Source organism: Otolemur garnettii, unplaced genomic scaffold, assembly GCF_000181295.1.
Source record: "Otolemur garnettii isolate 467f Iridium unplaced genomic scaffold, OtoGar3 scaffold00092, whole genome shotgun sequence".
Lineage (NCBI taxonomy): Eukaryota > Metazoa > Chordata > Mammalia > Primates > Galagidae > Otolemur > Otolemur garnettii.
The window spans coordinates 7,578,392-7,596,050 of NW_003852487.1; the positions used below are offsets into that span (position 1 = coordinate 7,578,392).

Sequence of the window (17,659 nt, forward strand, 5' to 3'; positions counted from 1 at the left end):
TTTCCTGGATAATATTCCAGGTGCTGATGAGAAGAGTCTGTAACTGTTGGATAAAATGTTCTATTAATGCCTACTTGGTCCATTTGGTCTAAAATGCAACTTAAATCTAATGCTTTGTTGTTAATTTTCTATCTAGATGACCTGCCTAATGCTGAGAGTGGGGTGTTGAAGTTTTTAACTATTGTTGTATTGAAGTCCATCTCTTCCTTTAGATCTAATAAATATCTGCTTTATATATCTGGGTGCTCTGGTGTTGAGTGCATATATGTTTAGAATTGTTATATACTCTTGTTGAATTGATTCATTTATCATTATATAATTACCTTCTTTGTCTCTTTTTAATTTTTCACTTAAAGTCTGATTTAGCTCATATAAGTCTATTCATTCTTGCTTTCTTTTTGCATGTGATTCTTTTTTTTTGTCTGTCCTTTTACTCTCAGTCCATATGTGTCTTTACAAGTGAGATGTGTTTCTTGTAGAAAGCATATAATAACTAGGTCATTTTAAATCCATCCAGTCATTACATACTTTTTTAACTGGAAAGTTTTATCCATTTATATACAAGGTTATTATTGATATATGAAGGTTTATTCCTGCTATTTTATTAACTGATTGCTGGCTGTTTTATACATCTTTTGTTCCTTTATTTTTCTCTTATTGCTTATCATTTGGGTTTTGGTGGATTTCTGTAATGGCAATCTTTGAGTCCTTTCTCTTCTTTGTTTGTGTTTGCTCTACTAGTGAGTTTTACACTTTTATGCATTTTCATGATAATAGATGTTCTCTTTTCACATTCTCTCCGGGTCTGTAAAGTTTCTATTCATCTGATGGGGTTTCTCTTACAAGTAACTAGATGCTTTTCTCTTGCTATTTCTAGAATTTTGTTTTGTTTTTGACTTTTGACAATTTGACTATAATGTGGCATAAAGGAAACCTTTTTAAATTGCACCTGCTTGGAGATTTCGGAGCTTCCTATATTTGAGTGTCTAAGTCTCTCCTTTCCATTAATAAAGGACTTTAAAACTTTTATGCTTCCATTTCCTCCCCCCATCCTGACTTGTATTCTATTGTCATCTAATATTTGAAATTTTTCATTCCCACAGATCAGACACTACTAGTATCTGATATCAATATTGCTGGTTCAGAATTAACCACTTGTTTTCCATTTTATTTGTTTGCCATTCCTTCATGCATCTCAGCCTGTCTTTCCCAGATCATTTTCCTTCTTGAAGTAAACCTTCAGACTTTCCTTTACAGTGGGGAACAGTGACAAACTCCTTTGGCTTATGCTTATCTAAAATTATTTCAAGGAGCTTACAATCATATAGCCAAATCATTTCTCAGAGCCCAGACAACAAGAAAGATCACTAGTCTTAATGAGCTTAACCTACAGAGAGTGGGCTAGAAGTCAGAGCACTTGCTTCTCTCAACACTTTGTCCATACTTTACTGGCTGGGTAAGTGGTGTTGAATGTCACACCTCCCTGAAGCATCCCCTTCCACTATTTAATGTGAGATTTAGTTTCATAAATGAGTTCTAAGCACTACATAAGGGGTCCTACCTGTGAAAGTACACCCATCTCTGGATCTGGACAGTTTAGATGGTAGGTATCTACTTTCTTGCTGCCTCAGTTTACAGGTTGTGGTCCATACCCTACTGCCCAAGTCCGTATCTGTTCTGCCTTAGGGGTCATGGCCATTCTTGGAGTCAGCCCCAAGCCAGGGGTCTGAGGGGGCCTCACCAAGCTAGTAAAAGAACTGGCCTTTATTTCCCTAGGTATAAAATGGACACCTGATGAGAATGGAGTCATTACATTTGACTGCCGAAATCGCGGCTGGTAAGATCTCACAGGGGAAATGTCTTTGGGACTGGCATTTGTCTTATAGCTGTTGGGTTTTGCCTGGTTCTTCTCTACTCCCTTCCCTCTCCCCACCACCATTCAAGACCTCAGATGTATAGAACCTTGATCCAAAACAGAGTAAACTCTATTCCTGTTTTCTTTCCTCTATACCTGCCCTTTCTCTAAGACTGATTATATTCATTTTTCTCACCCCAACCTTCCAGAACACTGAGTTGTCTCCCAGTGAACCTGCTATTAGGTTTTTCTTACTCTAAATGCCCCTTTTATGGCAGATATGAGGGTGGATCCCCGTTATCCTCCTTCCCTCAGGGACCCTGGCTGGTATAAATCAAAGAGAGTGAGGGGTTTGCCCATTAAATGGGGATATTCTCAACTATTGCCACCCCAAAAGGTTTGAAACTGCATTGAGTGGTTCTAGGACATTAGAAAACTGAAATAGGTAGGGCATTTACCTGAGTTTTGTGTACACTTGGGCCAGAATCTGAATAGAAATAACTTGGAGATGCTTGGTACCATCTTGGGCCTCTCTCTCTTTTCTGCTAAAGGTACATCCAAGCTGCTACTTCTCCCAAGGACATAGTGATTCTGGTGGATGTGAGCGGCAGTATGAAGGGGCTGAGGATGGCCATTGCTAAGCACACCATCTCCACCATCCTGGACACCCTAGGAGAGAATGACTTTGTTAATATTATTGCGGTAAATGTGTCTTCCTGTTCTAGAATAGCTGTCAGTTGCTCTAGAAAAGCCTTTCCTCCACCTGCACGAGAATGACTTATATATACAGCCATCTGATGCTTCCTGCTGTGTACAGTTCTTTCTTCTAAAGCTGAGACTTCTTCCTAACCCAGGGCCCATGGGCTGACCAAGAATGGCCTTTGAGAGGTCCACGAAGTTTCTGAAATCATATGAAAAGCAGACATCCATTTTTCTGTGTCTGTATTTTTTATCAATTTCTTAAAGGTGTCTGGAACCCAATAAAGATTAAGAACAACTGGCTCCCACTTTAGCCCTGACTACACACAAGTGCTCTTGATGAGCACCTGTTGCCAGCATGGCTGTCCATTCTGCTGTTGGAGGAACAGCCCCAGGCTTCTTCACCATGGCTCAGTTCTTCCACGTCCTCTATCATATCCAAACACAGACACACTGGGAGACAGGAGAAATAAAGAAGAAAAGGAGAGATACAAGTTAGGAGAATGATCTAAAATGCAAGAAAAGGGTGGCTCAGTTCAGCCCTTTTATTTATTTATTATTTTCTTCATTTTTGTTTTCTTTTTTTTTTTTTTTGAGAGTCTCACTTTGTCACCTTTGGTAGAGTGCCATGGCGTCATACCACACAACAATCTCAAACTCTTGGTGTCAAGTGATCCTCTTGCCTCATTTTTTCATTGAGATGAGGTCTCACTTTTGCTCAGGCTGGTCTCAAACTCCTGAGCTCAAGCAATCCACCTGTCTCATCCTCTCAGAGTGCTAGGATTACAAGCATGAGACACTGTGGCCAGCCAGTTCAGCCCTTTTAACAGTTACCCTGGGAGGGTATCATTTTGAAGAACAGCTGATCCAAATTTCCTCCAGTCTGACAAATTTCCTCCATTGCTGACGATTCTTATCTTTAGTAAAATTCACTTATCTAGTTTTAAAAAAATAGTGAGGCAAATTTATCTGACTTCAAAATGATAATGCTGGGGTACAAATGCCCTCCCTTCTAGAGTGGTTCTCCTGCACCTGCAGCTTACCCACCATGGCCCTCCATGCTGGCCTCCCCCTCTGACCTGTAGCAGTGACAACACAGACACAGAGAATAGGTCCAACATGCACTACGGTGAGATAGTTCTTGTCTCTCAAAGCCTGACTTCCCTCCTACCTTCTTGCCTAGTACCTCCAGCTGGTGGAGGAGTCACCATCGGGAGACATAATGTTCTTCCAGAACACCTACCCAGTTCTGCACCACTGTCCCCATCATCTCCCCTTTCTGCCCCCTCTATGCATGAAGAAGGCAGATTAGGAACACCTTGAGGATTTGTGTTTTAACTAGGGGGAAGCAGGCTGATTAAGAAGATGAAAGCAGCAATAATGCATTTTTCTCCCTCTGCCCACCCCTCCATTGACTGCTAAAGGACCCTCTTCACTGATGCGGCCAAAGAGAAAAAGGGCACAATCTCTAATCTTCCCACCTGGGCATGGTGGGGAGGAGTCTGTCCATGGCAGGCTCCAAAATTCTGAAGGAAGACATCTCCTCTGGTCTTGGGGGCAGACAGCAAAAGTATTCTGTCAGTAACTGTAAGTTCTCCATAAACCCTAGGAGATGGATATCACTCAGGCAGCCCCAAGACCAGGCTTTGAGGGAAGATTTTCAGAGTTAAAGCCCTGTTCTCTCTACTCAGAAAAAATGCCAAAAGCATTGAGTTCCCCAAGATGATATTACACAGGTGGCTTGGTGACCCACTCCCCAAACCCTGCTGTGAGCTGTCTTAGCTCTTTATTGGCCCCAGCTCCCCAAACTGACCGGTTTGTTCCTTTCTCCCTTCCCCTCCCCCCTGCAGTACAATGACTATGTCCATTACATCGAGCCTTGTTTTAAAGGGATCCTCGTCCAGGCAGATAGAGACAACCGAGAGGTGAGTGTCCACCTGTGACCTGGTGCCTTTGGGACCCTGCTCCTGTCAGGATTGGGGGAGTCTGCTTCCACAGCCCCTTTAATTCACTCCCAAAGGCTCCCATTGGGAGCTGAGCAAGCAGGTGGTTTCGCATGCAGACACACCCGAGAAACTCTCCAGTACCGATGCTGCTGCTTAGCAGAGCACAGTGAGCAAACAGAGACCTCACTGCTCAGGGAATCTCACATATCTAGGGCTGGTTTTTCACCCTCTGGCTTATCCAGGACTCCGTTTCCCCCTCTGCTTCCCACCTGGACCTTTCTGTTGTGTCAGTCTTCATGAGGAGCTTCCCTCAGAGCAAATTCAAACCCTTTGAATTGAGTCCTTTTCTTCAGTAAGAGACCAGGGAGGAGAGGACATAGCAACAATTTTTTGGAGGGAGATTTTGCATGTCACAGATCACTCCCTCTGTGACTGAAGAATTGAAGTTTGACTTCCTCTGAAGTCTAGCCTCAGTCCCTGGGACCTCCATAGTTTCTGCTATGAAATGAGCACCCCTGGATGTGGTTGACCCTGAATGCTGAGGTCAAGGTCATCCCTGCCTTTGTCCTAGGACTGTCCTCCCCTCTGGCTGGACCCACACTTGGCATTTCCTCCCAGTAATAGACATGGGTCTGTACCCAGCCACTCACGCTCTCTTGGTTTGTCTTGAGGGCCTTTGAGAAATATCTATCATAGGGATCCAGCCCATTAAATTGGCTGCCTGGTGGAGATATGGGCCCTGTGAGCATGTCCTTCTGGGCGGTAGCCCTGAATGGCCTCCTGAATTGAGAGCAGAGATGAAGGTCCCTGCCCACTGATGCTTCTCTGCACCTTGCCTATGACAGCATTTCAAGCAGCTGGTGGATGAGCTGATGGTCAAAGGAGTAGGGGTCGTGAACCAAGCCCTGAGCGAAGCCTTCCAGATCCTGCAGCAGGTACTGTAGCTGATGACATGGTAGGGGCAGAGAGTGGCCTGGCCTGTGGTCATGGGCCTCCCCTTCTCCACACAGTTCCAAGAGGCCAGGCAAGGGAGTCTCTGCAACCAAGCCATCATGCTGATCACTGACGGGGCTGTGGAGGACTATGAGCCAGTGTTCGAGAAGTATAACTGGCCAGACCGCAAGGTGACTCTCCTGGCAGGGGAGGAGCTGGGAAGGAAGGTTCTGCCACTGCCAAGGGGAGAGTTCTCCTGGTACAGATGAAATGACCCCACATTCCAATGTTCTTTCACATTAGACCCAATCACACATTCAAATATGTCCTAATTTGGTGTTCCAAAATTATGGCAACCCTAGGCACAGAAGCCTGGTATGAAGGCCTTCAGGTGGAGGGACCCGAATATGGTTTTAAGGCATCAGAATTGCTGAGCTATGAGCTTGGCCTTGCATTTACCCTATGATTACCTTGGCCTAGGGGAGTCATGTTGCCTCCCTAAAGGGTCTTTTCTGCTCAAAAGGGGGATGAGATTGGAAAAGACAAAGACTAAAAAGTGCCAGGCTCAACATCTAAGACTCACGTAGATGATGTTACATCTGTGTCTTCGGGTTAGGTTCGAGTTTTCACTTACCTCATCGGGAGAGAAGTCACTTTTGCTGACCGCATGAAATGGATTGCATGCAACAATAAAGGTAAGTGCTGAGGCAGCAGAGGCCTCATGGCTCGGGGGCCTGAGCATGGGGTGGCATTGCCCAGTCACCCAGAGATGCTGAGCTGAGCCGAGCACAGGCTTCTCCATGGGGCCTTATGGAGAAGCAGCTCTGGGGAGGACAGCAGCCTCTGTTCCTCCTCCTTAGCTGGAAAAAGCAGATAAAACCTAAGTTTCTCCGTAACACCTTCAGCAAATGCTTGATTGCTCCTTCAGGGAGTCTGAAGTCATGAAGTCACCGAAATGAAAATTAGAGGTCATCTATCTGGTGTTTGCACAAGAGACAAGAACTGCACCTTCAGATAAAGGTTTATACAAAATCACAATGTAGAAAACAGGGAGAGGCAGGGTAGGTTGACATTTTTAGCATAAACTCTCTCTAACATCCTGCTCCATTCCTCCTGTGGCCAATTAAACCACTGATACTAGCTCTGCTCCCCTACAAAAAGCAGAGGGTTACCATTTTCTTTGAAATAATCTTTTGTGTGAAAACTGTCCTCAGCTACCTCTGATCAGAACTCAAGACCATCTTAGGCCCTGGTGATGCAACAAAACTTTGTTGGGCACCTGGCACTGTTCCCAGACACGAGTATTACCAAGGGGTCAGGACAGACTCAGGAGCAGCCTTTCTCTGGGCACTGTACCACAGGGGGACAAGGGAGGGAGCCAGTTAATGACACACCTGCAGTTTTCTGTGATGGGTGAGAGGTGTGGACTGGCCATGGCACTAGGGGAGCATGGCAGAGGTGCCTCCTGGGTGGGATGACTGGGAGGGGTACAGCAGACAGAGAGAATGGCATGTTCCAGGGATTTGGAACAAGAGGCAAATGGGAGCCGAGAGGAGCTGAGAGCAGCTGCATTTCACAGCGTGTGGCATGGGCACTGTGGGAGCAGAGGCAGGCACACACTGGCTCCCATGAGGAGGCTGTGACATCCCACCCCATAACCTTCAGGACAGTGATTGGGGGAAGGACAGAATCACTGGCTCTGATGGGGTTGCCTTACAACAGGCAGTCACAGAAGACTCACTGGGGAGACGCCCTTCAGGGAATGGGGAACACAGCCTCGGACCCCTAAGGTCCTCCCAGTTGAGCACCTGCTGCTCCCATGGGAGGCCTGAGGAGATCTCCAGGTGGAGGACGATGGGTCTTTGTCTCCCATTGGCCTGTGGCCCCGGGAAGAGGGAGAAACTGTGGGGAGTGGCATCCTGCAGCCAGGACAGTCCTAGACAGGGCTTAGTTGTGAGCCGGGAGCCAGGGGTCTGCGGTCCTGTCAGGGGCTGCCCACACCCGCCTTCCCCCACCAGGCTACTACACGCAGATCTCCACACTGGCGGACGCCCAGGAGAACGTGATGGAGTACCTGCATGTGCTCAGCCGGCCCATGGTCATCAACCATGACCACGACATCACCTGGACAGAGGCCTACATGGACAGCAAGGTGAGAGTGACTTCCTAGGCCAGGAGGGTAAGCATAGTACCTCAGCGGGGAAAGTTCTGTCTGCATTCCCTTTTACTCCCCTGCTCCCCCAGGCATCTGCAGACCTGCTGTGTGGAGCAGGCCTCCCCCAAGTTGTCCCTCCCTGGCTTCTATTCCCACCCAACCCGTAATTCTTCATCCTACGGCTTCATTGCGTGTCCTCCCTTCCTGCACTCCTGCATTTTGAAAAGACTGTAGGCAGTAAGAACACACACAGGGGATTAAAATCAAAGGCAGAACTTCAGATGAGACTTTGCAAGGAAGGAGGAGCTTCGTTCCCCCGCTCACATCACACCCCATGTGCAGCCGTCTCCTCACTGATGGCCTGTCAGTCCGGAATCCAGAGGGACCTGAAAGGAGCAGCTTAGTAGGAGAAGTGTGTTTCTCCCTCCATCACATGACGTCTAGGGTGGACATCTGAGACATGCCCAGGAGGCTCCTTCCTGCGGGCCCCTTCACTGTTGCTGGGATGTGACCCTTGTCCTCCTGGTCCACATAGCTGGTGGAACTCTAGTCAACTGAAACCACGTTCAGAGCACCACGTTGGTGGAAGGGGCCAGGGGCGTGCTCCACTCCTTCAAAGGAAACTTCCTGGGAGGCCTGTGTGGCCCAGGAGTGTACGTCCCATCAGCCAGAACCTGGTCCCTTGCTGACCCCCTGTGACAAACAGCTTGGGGACGCAGGCTCTGGCTTTTCTTCTGACGTGCCCTGTGTCTGAGGACAGTGGCACATAGCTTTGCCTATCAACAGTAGATAGGAACCATCTTGCCGAAAGGGTGAAAGGTTCATTAATCCACTTCATAGGGGCTCAGCCATAAGGTCATCCACAGGATGTCATCCAACTGTCACCAACTGCTGCTCCCAGAGCTCTGCTCAGAAGGGCTGTGCCTGCCTCATTCGGGCAGGTTGCCCCTTTCCTTGTCCAGGTGTCCATCTTGGGGACAGATGAGCGAAAGCTGGGGGAGGCAGGAGGAGGGACTGTCGTTGAGTCTCATCTTCCCGTGCGCCATGTCTCACACTTGTCCCTCCCTTCCATTCTCCCTTCACCTTCATCATGCAGACACAGGGCCCCATGGCAGCCAGCACGGCCTGTGAGGGCTGCACCTTAAGTGACTCTGCGCGTGCAGTGTCGTGGGCGTTTGCTCTTGTGCATGGGAGGTGGGAAGGGAAGGCATGTAGAGCCCTGTCAGAGGAGCCTGGCCTGGCTAGCCATTGCCACACCCGGTAATGGTGGCCTGGAGTGTTGGGGTGTGTCTGCCAGAAAGGACAGGGCAGGTAAAAGCTCGCTTCCCTATAATATTATCAATATTGTCAGACGGTCGTCCTTAGCATTTCATGGACAGCCTTACCTCCCAGGGTTTTGTCTTCCCTCTGTGTCCACAAAGGAAGTTACACTTTAAAAGTGACATGCAGGGAGGTGCAGCAGCTCACGCCTGTAATTCTAGCACTCTGGGAGGCCAAGGTAGGTAGATTGCCTGAGCTCAGGAGTTCAAGACCAGCCTGAGCAGGAGCAAGACCCTGTCACTACTAAAAATACAAAAACTAGCTCAGGAGAGACTAGGGCACCTCCTTCCAACCCATAGGGGTCTGCCTGGGCTCAGAACAAAACTCAGATTCATTGTAGTTCACTTTCAGATGAAAGGAGAAGAACTTGAAAGTCTTCTGTGCACTTCCATGTCCCAGCAGCCTCCTTTAGTTGATCTCAAGGAAGGTCAGACTTGCTAATGGAAAAAATAATCTCAAGAGTTTTATTCTGAGCCAATGTACATGACTATGGCCCCAGGACACACAAACCCAAGAAGCCTTGGACCACCACAGTTGGATGACCATTTGGTTTCATATATTTCAGGGAGACAGGAATTGCAAGGAAAATTCTAAGTCAGTAAGTCAACACATGGAAGGTATTCATCAGTTTGGCCCCCAAAGTGTAACATCTCAAAGCTGCATGGTGGGGTGGGGGGTTACAAGTCACAGGTGGGTTTGGAGATTCTTTAACCAGCAATTTGTTGGGAGAGTTAAACTTGTCTAAAGCTTTGGAGTCAGTAGGAGGAAATGCCTAAGACAAGAAACTCTGCTAAACACGGAGCAAGCCACAGTCACCCAGTCAGGTGATCTGCTAAGCACGCTAAAGGCCTACAGGCATGACTTAACCTGTGTCCTGCTTGGCCTTAGGTCCTGTTTGCAATTTAATGGGGTTTTTTGTTTGTTTGTTTGTTTTGAGACAGAGTGTCACTATGTCACCCTTGATAGAGTGTCCTGGCATCACAGCTCACAGCTCACCGCTCACAGCAACCTCAAACTCTTGGGCTTAAGTGATTCTCTTTCCTCAGCCTCCCAAGTAGCTGTGTCTACAGGAGCCCACCACAACACCCAGCTATTTGGTTGTTGTTGTTGCAGTTGTCATTATTGTTTAGCAGGCCCAGGCTGAGTTCGAGCCCACCAGCCCCAGTATATGTGGCTGGCGCCCTAACCACTGAGACGGGTGCTGAGCCTATAATTTGGTATCTTATTGCCACAGAGTCTGTTTTGTCAGTCTTATGATCTGTTTTAACATTAATGCTGGTCAGTTTTTGTCTAAACTCCAAAAGGGATAGTGTATCATGAGAAGTGTCCGACCTCTCCTCCCTTCATAGAAGGGAGGCTGGAACTCACTTTTAGGACTTTTCTGAGGTCCCTTGGCCAAGAGGGGGTCAATTCAGCCAGCAAGGGGCTTCGGATTGTAATTTAGTTTATGAAACATACCTGCGTGCACACTCCCAGCAGCTGTGTTTGTTGTAAAGTAGGGCACACGTGCAGATCCCCTTCAAGGCAGCAGGAGGAGCCGGCATGGTGGGGTCAGGGGGATCAGGCAGTCCCAGAGGCTAGGACGATACTGGTCCTGGGCCTGTGTGTGGAGGTAAGGTCATGAGTCTGTCCTGTACTGTTCGGGATGACCCTGAGGCAGAATTCAACTATGCTTGTGGGGTGGGGCTGGGGGCGGGGGCTGGACCAATGTCTTCTCTCTCTTCCCTGGTCTGGGCTGCAGTCATAGCAACCTCACCTCAGAGATTTGGCATCAGAGGTTTCTGGAAAGCTTGCTGTGCAAAGCCTCTTTGCTTCTGGGCAGGCATGGATGGGCCTGTCCCCTGGGCTCATGCTCCTTGGCCTGGCTGAGATGAGAGAGCTTAGTGAGTGTGCTCAGGAGCAGGACAGCGGGCTCAGGATTTTGTTAAATGATATTGGCAGGTCCTCCCCTGTGGGCCACCTTGGTCCCAAGCATTCCTACCAGCTCTCATTTTGCAGAGAAGGGAGCCCAGGTCATACCCTCTGACCCCGTTGTCCTTCCCGGGCAGCTCCTTACCTCACAGGCCCAGACCCCAATGCTGCTCACCACTGTGGCCATGCCAGTCTTCAGCAAGAAGAATGAGACGGTGAGTAGCTGCTCCTGAGAGGCGGCAAAGGGGGCTGGAACTCAGAGCCACTGCCAGCACCTCCAGACCTGAGGTTCTTGACTTGGCTGAGGGGTGAAGCCACCTTCAGAGGGTTTGAATGCGGAGTCCCTGTTGGAATCTCTTGGTTGGGGTGGTGCTAGGGTCTAATCCCGCCCAGCCACCTAGGGGTTCTCCACTGCTCTGCTTTAGGGATATAAGGTTGGGGGAGGGGGGTGTATCACCTGCCAGACTATCGGCAAAGCCACACTTAACCTACCAAGTCCAGCAGTCTCTGACTTGTTTGTAAAGAGCCTTCCATCATTTACTGGGCCAGGAAATGTTTCATTATAGGCCTGTGTGCTTCAGAGCTCCCATGAGCTATGGGCTGTAGGATCCCACACTTCAGCTTCTGCTGTGAAGATTAATATTTCATTCAACTTTGTATTTCATTTAAAGATTACAACTTAAATATTAATACAGGGCATTAATCTTCCCAGCATCTGAGATTACTCCTGTGGCCTCTTCTGACAGGTTCTAGACTTTTATTCCTGGGAGCTCAGCCTGAAATCTAACGACAGAGGAAGGACCACTTAAAGCCCAGTGGCTTCCTCCTCAGGGCTCTGGGTAGGCCTGGGGTCTGGTCTGGATCTGTACTCCGGGAAGGTGCACCTGCCCTGACCCCAGTGATTTTTCTTCCAGCGGTCTCATGGCATTCTACTGGGGGTGGTGGGCTCTGATGTGACCCTGAGAGAGCTAATGAAGCTGGCACCTCGGTACAAGGTGAGCCTGGGTCTGGCCCCTGAGGTGAGTCATTGGTTCCCCAGGATCTGCCCCCAGGCCCAGGTCACCCTCTTCAGGTAGTGGTAGCCAAGCCCATTGCTAGGATGGGGCCCCTCTAACAGCCTCTAGGGCAGTGGTTCTCAAACCTTCCTAATGCCAATACCCTTTAATATAGTTCCTGTGGGTCGTGACTCACAGGTTGAGAAGCGCTGCTCTAGAGGGTACAGATGTTGAGTATGGGACAGCAGCTTGTAGCCCTGGGTCCCTTTCCCACCACCAGCTAGGACTTGCTCTGTGGCCTGCAACAAGTTCCCTCCCTGCCCGGTGCCTCAGTGTCTCAGTGTCTCAGTGGGCTTCTCCATGTGGCACAGCCCTGTTCTGAGAGTGAGATGACATCCTGAGAGTGCCAAGAGCACATGGTGGGAAAGAGGTCAGGTGAGGACACGCATTACTGCAGTTGCTGTCCAGGTGGCATTTGGAAAGGACTTCCCAATCAGTGGATAGGAGCATGGCACCGGCTCCATTAAGCTCCTGTTGGAAACACTCACTGCCATGAGCAGCTGCCTTTCACCCTCCTAGAGCCCAAGCCCTTTCCCAGCCATAGTCACTAGCACAGGCAACCCCCTGACACCCTCTGTCCTGACCTTGCAGCTCGGAGTGCACGGGTATGCCTTTCTGAACACCAACAATGGCTACATCCTCTCACACCCTGATCTCCGACCCCTGGTAGGTACAGATCTTCTTTTCCTTGGGATCTTAACTGCATGGTATCTGGGAGTGGTCTCCCTAAAACAGTCAAAACAAGGAACACACACTGGGCTCAGGTTAGGAACCCAGTGGGTCATATGAGAAAAATATTGAGAAAAATTTCAGAAAAAGAGGCATTTGAGTTACGGTCCCTGTTGGCAAATTGGTTTATAATCTAGCAGAAGAAACCAGGCAAACTACGCGAAATGATTGATGAACAGACTGAGAGTGTGTAATGAGGTGTGCATTTCCGAGACTAAAGAGCCCTGCAGGGCCGTCCCTCAACACGGCCCTGGGCTGTATGGGCAGAGCTCAGGGGCCCATGGAGTGGGGTGTGAGTGGAGTGTTTGCCATGACAGCGGAGAGGACCCCTCTCCCAGGTGGGCAGTGTGGAGTGTGTCTTAGGACCTGCTCCTAGCGGCCCCTGTCCCTCCTGGCTCACTCCACCCTGATGCTGTATCTGAGGTGTCTTCATGTGAGTTCAGCTGAGTAGTGGATGGCCAAGGCAGAAAGGTGCATTGTTTTATCTGGAAGCTCTGCCTCCAGGGCTAAGGTGCTGGACATGGCTGCCCACAGCATTAATGGCTACTCCTCTCCATGCGATTGCTGGAATTGAGGGAGTTACCATCCCCAGGGAGTCACAGCCCCTTCCCCTCCACCAGCCGAGGACAGTGGGCAGCAGAACACCTTTCCAGAGAACTCACTGCAGAGCTTTGGCCCTGCAGTGGAAGGGATCAGGCTCCCACTGCAGGGCCAAACTCTTTTGGAGGGATCAGGCTAAGCCATGTTTCCTTCCATTTGGTTCAAATAGGTGCTCAGTGTCCACAAGGCAACTGAGTAAGTTATTTAAGGCAAAGTGTGGGTGTTTGGAGAAGAAAGAGAGATCAGGGCACACCAGGGACAACTCTGCTCATAGGGCAAGAATTCACAACATGTCACTGTGATTCTGTGGGGCACTGCAAAGTGCCAGTAAAAGGACTCACTAGGGAAATAATAAAAATGCAGATTTGGAGCTGACTTGTGAAATTAAGGGGCACTGATCAGAGACCCACCCATCACCATCTCTATAACCTAGATGAATACAAAGCTCCAACCTACCACTTCATCTCAGGGACCTCCTGTGTGACTCACCACATGACACTGTGAAGAATGCTGCAAACAGAAGTTTATAGTCTAATTAAGGAAATCAGACTTAACACAAACAAAGTGATCAGACACTATTACACAACCAAAGATGCGGTGAAGCCCATGTGATGAGATCGCTAAGGAAAGTGCTAGTAGGAAAACAATAGTTAAGTTTTAAAAAAATAATAGAAGAGATGTCCAGTAATAAATTTTAAAAAGTCAAGAACCATGCTGCTGGCCTGCTATCTTTCTATGCCAGTGCCAGAGCAGGAGTAATTAGCAAGAGTTCTAACATGAGGAACTAAAAATGATCTTTCAGATGCCGTCAGGACCTGGGAAATGCCAGTTGAATGTTGAACCACACTCAAAAGGAACAGATCCCATGTTTGATGAGTGTGGCCCCCAACAAGGCCAAAAGCAGGAGTATGCTCCAGGCAGGAGTGAGGAGAAAGGGAGAAGGAGGAAAGGGGGTCCTCAAGATCTCCTGGATGGGCATGAAATAAAGATGATGCTTTCCTGAAAAAAGCAAATAAACAAAAAACTGGCAGAAGCAAAATCACTACGACACTCCCAGGCATCCACTGGCGGCTTCATTCTGCTAAAAGTAGACGCCCTGATGAATTCTTAATTTGCTTGATGATAAACTGCTATCTTTCTTTTTTGATAGAGTTACTAAACTAAAACTTGGAAGTGCTGCAAGGCCTAATGGGAGATAAGTTGGTAATTGTCTTGGCAGGAGAGACGGCAGGGACAGGGGTGGCGATAGAGAGAGAGAAAGGGAGAGAGAAATCAGGGCCAGAAAATAACAACACTTGGAGCGTTGATGAATGGCTCTGTGTCAAGTTAGAGGGAGTTCTTTATTAAGCACTATGGATCTGTCCTTGTCTCTGCCCCATTCAAAATTCTATCATACAGAAGGCAGACGCTGTAAAATCTGGAAGGTATGGTGAATGTAATACATTAAGTGAGAAAATTAGTATGCAGAAAGTATTCTTCTAAACAATGGGCTGAACCTAACATGATCAAATATATCAGGGACGCATGGAAAGATCTGAAAATTACTCAGTTCCCAAGCATGAGATTGTGAAGATGCAATTTGACAGTGAATCCCATGAGGAAGACCGTGGGGATTTGATGGGCTAGAATCTCCATCTGAGCTGCGCTGGCAGCATAGCCATCCAGGAAGCCAGCAGCCTTCCAGGCAGCTGTCAGAGCTGCGTGATGCTTTGGTCCCCAGGTCAGACCCACACCACACTGGTCAGACCCCACCTGCAATACTGGTTTTTGCCCTGGGAATTCCATCTGGGGAGTGACATTGACAAGGTAGAGCACATTTACAGGAAGTTGAAGCATCTGCAAACTGGGGGTGTTTAACTTGGAAAAAAGATCTCAGGAGTGACAAATAAGTACCTTTGGAAATCTCAGAGGTTGGCAGGTGAAACATAGTCTGTATAGCTCCAGGGAAAGAACCAAGAACAGTGGGGAAAGTTACATGGAGACAGATTTCAGCTCCATGTGAGGAAGGACTTTCTAACAATTAAAGCTGTCCCAAACTGTGATAAGCTGACTCACAAAATAGGGCGCTCCTTGTCATGGGAAATATTCAGAGGCCGTGGGACCATCTGTCACAAATGTCAGCAAGGGGAGCTCTTCACTGGGTGGAAATTTGGCCTGGATAACAGTAAGGAGTCACTGTGATTCTTTGACTTTACAAAAGATACCTGAAAGGTGGCAGAAGAGCTGAAGCTCGAGCAAGGCCTACACTGACCTCATGTTTTTCTTCCCAACCTGCCCACTCCAGTACAGAGAGGGGAAGAAATTGAAACCCAAGCCTAATTACAACAGTGTGGATCTCTCTGAAGTGGAGTGGGAAGACCAAGCCGAGACGGTGAGTAGGGGCAGGTGGGGCGGAGAGCTGGTTGGGCTCTCTAGCCAACTAACTGGGTCGCCGCGTGGCTGGAAGCTTTGAGGTCACTCTGTTCCTCTCAGCAGAGCAGCTCATTCCCAGAGTCTCTCCAAGCCCAAGGCAGAAGCGATTCTTATAATGGGCAATTCTTTTAACAACTGTAAAAATATAACTGTACCTTGCTGAATCACAAGGACTACTGAGGCCAAATGAGATCATGTCTCTAAGCTATGGAGTGTGAGTAGCAACGGGGTTTTAGCCTGGCCCCTGGTTTTCGTGTCTCATCCTGGAGGAAGTTATGTCTCAGCAATGTGACACCCTGTGCCCCAATGTATAGGTCCACTTTGGAGCGCTATCTTGGTGAATCCCAGAACTATAAACTAAAAGGAATCTGGAATCAGGTCTATCTTCCTGCCCTACATTCCACTCAGATGAAAAAAGGATGAACCAAAATGTTGGTGGGGTGCTTCTCTAGTCTAGTTAGGGCCACTCCATATCCTCCACCCTCCCGTGTGAGCCAGGGGCCTGACAGCGTTGTCTTTCCTCCCAAAGCTGAGAACAGCCATGATCAACCGGGAAACAGGCTCGCTCTCCATGAATGTGAAGGTTCCGCTGGACAAAGGGGTAAGGAGCTAAAATCAAAGGGCCAGGCTGCCATCCGAGCAAGGCAACATCTCTGTTCCTTGAGTTCTGGGTGGTGACAATGGACTTGGACTCAGCTCACATCTGAGCAAGGTTCAGACTAGAGTCCTTGCTGTGGCCTGGAGGGCTTGATTTGAGAGTGCGCCCAAGGCTTGTCCCACTGGAGAAACATCTGGCCGAGGAACCCCACGATGGCACACACAATGCCTAGCTCTCTGGAAACTACTGAGCTAGGCAGCAGGCCAGCCAAGGCATTTACAACTTTCCTTTCTCCCTTATGCTGCCTGCTATTTGGCCATTTTGTTGTTGATGGTGGAAAGGGGGGAAGTGGCAGTTAATTTTGCAAATTGCTAGCAGCTCTTGTAAAACATGTTCTATGGGGAAAGGTTGAAAATACAATCTCTACAGCTGATTTTCATCCACTGTAACCTAAGAACCAATACCCTCGTTGATACCATCACTACCTTTACAGACCTGCCCATCATTTCTAAGAGAGAATTCATCTTCTCACTTGAAAGATGCCAATGTGTCTACTGAATCTGATTGTCCCTTGACATATTTACAAATGCCACCTGCTCCCTCATAGCCACCCCTGACTTCTCCTCCTGCTGCCCATCTGCCTCAGCCAAAGGAACACGGCATCTGTCTGCATCAATTAGACCCAAGTTCCTCCACAACACAGGCCTCCATGAAGCCAAACAAGAAAGCATTGGGAAGGAAGGACCATGCCTGACATCCCTTTTAGACCCCGGACTTGTTTTCACTGGGACTAGTGTCTGATTCCTATGGCATCTGGTTGGCTTTTTCTAAGCTCAGGGATGAGCAAGGCAGACCAGGCACTATCAGTGATGTCAGGCTACCAGTGGCAGCTGCTTCTCCTGATCCAAAGCAGTCAAGTCTTCTTCCATGTGCCCTTACCCTTAGCCCAGCCAGACTTCCACTCACATGCACGAGGGGACTTTCACCTACCCCAGCCTTGCCAGATTAATAAAAACATTAGTGTGCACATGACATGCCAGACATGGTGGCTCACATCTGTAATCCCAACACTTTGGGAGGCCAAGATGGAAAGACCACTTGAAGCCAGGAGTTTAAGATTAGCCTGGACAACATAGGGAGACTCTGTACCAAAAAAGAAAAAACAATGTGCACAGAACCCAGCAGGCGGGTTGAGTGTGGCTGCACTGTCAGTGCAGACTGGCTCCAGCTGAGGGGGTTTCTTTTCCAGGCCATCCTCCAGGGCCTGGCACTCCCAGGTTGCCTTCACACTTCTCAAAGCCACCAAGACAGAGTCCTAACCGGATTCAGCACTTGGAACTTCCCCTGAAACCTCTACCCATCCCTTCAAAATGTGTTCGTTGCAGCTAATAAGCCATCTGAGTTCCATATTTGCAATTTCACAAAGGCTTCTTGACATATGGATGC

At 48.5% G+C, this 17,659-nt stretch overlaps 1 protein-coding gene across 1 annotated transcript in view; it reads left to right on the plus strand.

The window, feature by feature from the left end:
• CACNA2D4 (calcium voltage-gated channel auxiliary subunit alpha2delta 4) overlaps nucleotides 1-17,659 on the plus strand; it is a 109,653-nt gene that overhangs the window by 23,392 nt on the left and 68,602 nt on the right. The window contains exons 7-18 of the mRNA XM_003795508.3: nucleotides 1,777-1,837; nucleotides 2,407-2,557; nucleotides 4,405-4,479; nucleotides 5,346-5,435; nucleotides 5,511-5,624; nucleotides 6,050-6,128; nucleotides 7,452-7,585; nucleotides 10,957-11,034; nucleotides 11,734-11,814; nucleotides 12,466-12,540; nucleotides 15,488-15,574; nucleotides 16,145-16,216. Of these exons, the coding sequence (XP_003795556.3) occupies nucleotides 1,777-1,837; nucleotides 2,407-2,557; nucleotides 4,405-4,479; nucleotides 5,346-5,435; nucleotides 5,511-5,624; nucleotides 6,050-6,128; nucleotides 7,452-7,585; nucleotides 10,957-11,034; nucleotides 11,734-11,814; nucleotides 12,466-12,540; nucleotides 15,488-15,574; nucleotides 16,145-16,216 (1,097 nt within the window). The remainder of the gene's footprint in view (nucleotides 1-1,776; nucleotides 1,838-2,406; nucleotides 2,558-4,404; nucleotides 4,480-5,345; nucleotides 5,436-5,510; nucleotides 5,625-6,049; nucleotides 6,129-7,451; nucleotides 7,586-10,956; nucleotides 11,035-11,733; nucleotides 11,815-12,465; nucleotides 12,541-15,487; nucleotides 15,575-16,144; nucleotides 16,217-17,659) is intronic.